The following is a 4057-nucleotide window of genomic DNA, read 5'->3' on the forward strand; positions in this document are numbered from 1 at the left end:
AACTTTTTGTTCTTGATCATTGTTATCTTATTGTATATACAACTTTTGGTTTTATCATTAGATCTTAAACCTTATAAAATATGTTTATAATCAAAATTGGTCTCTCTAATATTCTTTTCTTATACAAACATTATCCTCAACCAAATGTAAATAAATTGTCTTTAAATTTATTTCCGTTGGAACAAGCAGCCATAAAGTTTGTGAAATTTGGAATGAGTAAGATTGGTGTGTGGAAAGTGAAAGAGGAAAATATTGAGAGAGAGAGAGAGAATTGAAGGTGAGAATGAGATATTTCATTAACTATGATGAGAGTGCACCCTACACACTTATATATAGATTATACAATGATTGGAATACACTTTGATCAAGTACAATAATAGAAAAAACAAAAACTCGGACTCGTAACCGGTTACATCCAAGTGGATAACCGATTACACCTGAAGCTAATTAATTCCAGAATTAATTAAGTTCTAGTGGAAACCGGTTACACCAATTATGATAATCAGTTACGCCTTCGAAAATCATACTTTTGTGCTACTGAAGTGCATATCTGCACTTGAATTATTACTCAAACTTCAATACACCACCTTAATTTAAGTGTTACAAGTCTACCTTCCCCATGCTCATATTCAACCTCTTGAAAATATCATTCGTGACTCCCTTTGTCTACAAATCATCAACTTGGTCCTCGCTTCTGCAGTATCCCAATCGTAACCTCCCTTCGCCAACTAGTTGTCTCAAATAGTGGAACCTTGTCTCTATGTGCTTGCTCGTCCCATGTGCAATTAGGTTCTTAGCAAGATTAATCACTGAAACATTGTCAACTAAGAATGTGATAGCCTCGCCCCCACTGCTTTGTAGCTCCTTTAATGGATTCATAAGTCATACGGCTTGGCACGCACATAGCGAAGTGACAATGTACTCGGTCTCACAAGATGAGAGTGCAACTACCAGTTCATTCTTCGAACACCAAGAGGTTGATGTTGCACCGTACATAAATATGTATTCAGCTGTACACTTCCAATAATCTTTATCTTTGCACAGTTAGAATCGATAAAACCGAGCAAATTGTATTCTCTTCCTGAATCCAATGTGGGAAATAGTATTTCGCAGCCAACAAAACCTTTGATATATCGCAGGATCCTCTTGATTGCTTCCATATGAGACACCTTCGGTCTCTCCATGAATCTACTCACAATATCAACACTAAACGCTAAGTCTGACTGCGTATTACACAAGTAACGCAAAGATCCAATCAACCTCGTATATTGAATTGGATTAACATCTTCCTCATCCTCAGTCTTAGACAATTGCAATATTGGTTCAGCTGGAAAAATAGCAGCATTGCAATGCTCCATTTCACACTTTTTCAATATCTCAAGAGCATATCTCCTTTGATGCACGAGCAACCCCATTTTAGACTTGTAGATCTCAATGCCAAGAAAATAAGTCACGAGACCAAGGTCCATCATCTCAAGTTCATGCATAAGTTCACTTTTGAACTTTGAAATGCACTTACCATTGCTGCATGTGATCAATAAATCATCCACATATAGACAAAGGATAAATGCCCCTTCACTAGAATCCGTCTTCACATATACTCCATGCTCCGATACACATTTCTTGAAGTCAATTTCCTTTAGGAAACCATTAATTCTTTTATTCCAAGATCTTGAAGCTTGTTTCAAACCATAAAGCGCTTTCTTCAAATTTTAGAATTTCAGCTCTTGGTTTTTCACAACAAAACCAGGGGATTTTCCTACATATATCTCCTCTTCAAGTGGTTCATTCAAAAACGCGGATTTCACATCCATTTGGCAAATAGGTCAATTATGGTTATTTTCGATACCAACAACAAGCCTAATGGTTTCAATCCTAGCAACCAGTATAAATACCTCCTAAAAGTCTATACGTTCTCTTTGTAAAAATCCCTTAGCCACTAATCCAGCCTTATGCTTGATTATCTGACCCTTGGGATTTGCCTTCACTTTGAACATCAATTTCACTCCAATTGCCTTATTCCCTTTTGGTAGATCAACAAGCTCCCAAGTAATGTTTTTCTCAATGGATTCCAGCTCTTCTTTCATAGCATAAACCACTTTGGATCACTTAAAGCATCTTTCGCGTTAACGGGTTCGAATTCGGCCATAAGTGCAAAGTGAACAAAATCACCATCATCATTGACCTCATTGTCACGAAATAGCTCACAATCTTGGAGTCTCTAAGGCAAACCCCTTTTCCTTGTTGACCTCCTAAGTTTCCTTCATCACGGGCTTCGACGGTGTCACACCTTAATTTTTACCCTGAATCGCTGAACCAATACACTCATCACAGCTTTTGCATCTTTGCATATCATAGCATGCATTTTATGCTGCATAATGTCTAAAATGTCAGTAGAAATAAATTTAGGATCTACAGAATGACCGGTTGAATCAATTTTCAAATGTGTGTCAAATTAGCAGATAAAAAATTTCAAAATCGAGCTTGCAGACATCAGCTTTATTAATCTATGTTTTGCATAGTTTAACCTGGTGTGCTCATTTGATTTTTTCGACTATTTTTTCGGTCACATTTTGATTCGCATGAGCATTTTAATTGAACGTTTTTTATTTCAAATTTGATAAAAAAAATGGTATGTTTCGTAGAAGTTTATTTCGCGCTGATCATTGTGATGTATTCATTTTATTTTTTTGAGCACTTTTACGCCCAATTTTTTATTCATTTTGAGCCCTTTTATTTTTAATTTTTTGCTAAAAGATTCGGAGTAAATAAATAAATTTTATATGTTTTTATTTTAAATTAATTTTGTTTATTTACATTGATGTGATTTTATTTGATTTATTTTAATTTTTAATTGGTTTTACACTAACAATCCCTAATTAAGGGAATTTCTTTAATCATTAACTTTGCAAACCTTAATTTTTTATTCATACTTATTAATGAGTGTTTGCTGAAAGTGGGAGGACCACATGATCTCCAAATGTGGCCAGCTGGAGGACGCTCATTGATTTTGTTTTTCAAATTCGGAAAAAAAGGGAGCACAAAAAACGACTCAACACGTTTTATTTTTCAGGAGGATATTTCACTTAAAATTGGGAAAGAGATTTTATAGCTTTTGACAGTTGTAGGATATTGATGTCGGATCCAATTTTTTTCTCCCATTTGGAGACACATGACATGATCTGGCTGGAGGAGGAAATTTTTAAAATTAAGAAGAAAGATAATCACGTGGAGGCATGGTAGATTCCAGTTTTCCACTCTTTTCGTTTTTGTCTTTTATGAGTTGCTCTTAAAAAATTTCTCTAAAAGAAAGACTCAAGAAACATGACCTTTTATGCAGAATAACCCACTATTAATTTTTTTATTCCTTCAAGTGTGGAAACAAGTCACCCTAATCTCTGCAAACTTGACAAACTCAAAGTTAAAACCACCACCATCTCTCCCTTCTGTTTTGCCAAAAATGCTTCGGCCATCACCATACAAACAACCCACATAACACATCTTCGTCTTCCCCTAAACTCCCTCATCTCGATTCACACTCCTTCCATCAATTCACCTACAAACCAAACCAAACCAAACGGTTAAACCTTCATTTTTTGTTCAAGTCATTAAACATGACAACTCCGATCTGCAACAATCACGACACAACCACTCCAAGCAACCTCAAACAACAACATATCTACCTCACGAAACCGGTGACACTCTCGTAACTATAACCCTCACACCACTCACCTATGGGGTACCTCCATCTTGCCTCATAACACCACCACTGACAAACAACAACACACCTGCCTAACCCTTATTTTCGCCAGTTATGTGATCCTCTGTGTCGGCGTCTAGATTCACTCAACCCTGTTGAGGTGTTTCCCTCTTCCTCATTGCAGCGCACCTTATTCTCAACTTCCATTCCTCTATCACCTACCTCAGCTTGTTCAAAGTTCATAAGTGCATGCTAGCACATGCAAATGTCCATATATGCATTTTGAGAAAGGGCACAAGAAAATTACCGTTTGTCTCGATGTTTTGATTCATTCAACTCTGTAAATGATTCATCAAC

General features: G+C 36.3%; 1 protein-coding gene across 1 annotated transcript; it reads right to left on the reverse strand.

The window, feature by feature from the left end:
- Positions 1-947: 947 nt before the first annotated feature.
- On the reverse strand, positions 948-1415 carry LOC127138169 (uncharacterized mitochondrial protein AtMg00810-like). The gene has a single exon (XM_051064563.1). The coding sequence runs from the start codon at positions 1413-1415 to the stop codon at positions 948-950; it is 468 nt and encodes a 155-aa protein (XP_050920520.1).
- Positions 1416-4057: the final 2642 nt, after the last annotated feature.

The sequence above is a fragment of the Lathyrus oleraceus genome, chromosome 4, assembly GCF_024323335.1.
Source record: "Lathyrus oleraceus cultivar Zhongwan6 chromosome 4, CAAS_Psat_ZW6_1.0, whole genome shotgun sequence".
NCBI lineage: Eukaryota > Viridiplantae > Streptophyta > Magnoliopsida > Fabales > Fabaceae > Lathyrus > Lathyrus oleraceus.

Coding starts and splice junctions, on each gene's coding strand:
- LOC127138169 (XM_051064563.1), bottom strand. CDS start 1,415: ATGGGGTTGCTCGTGCATCAAAGGAGATATGCTCTTGAGATATTGAAA.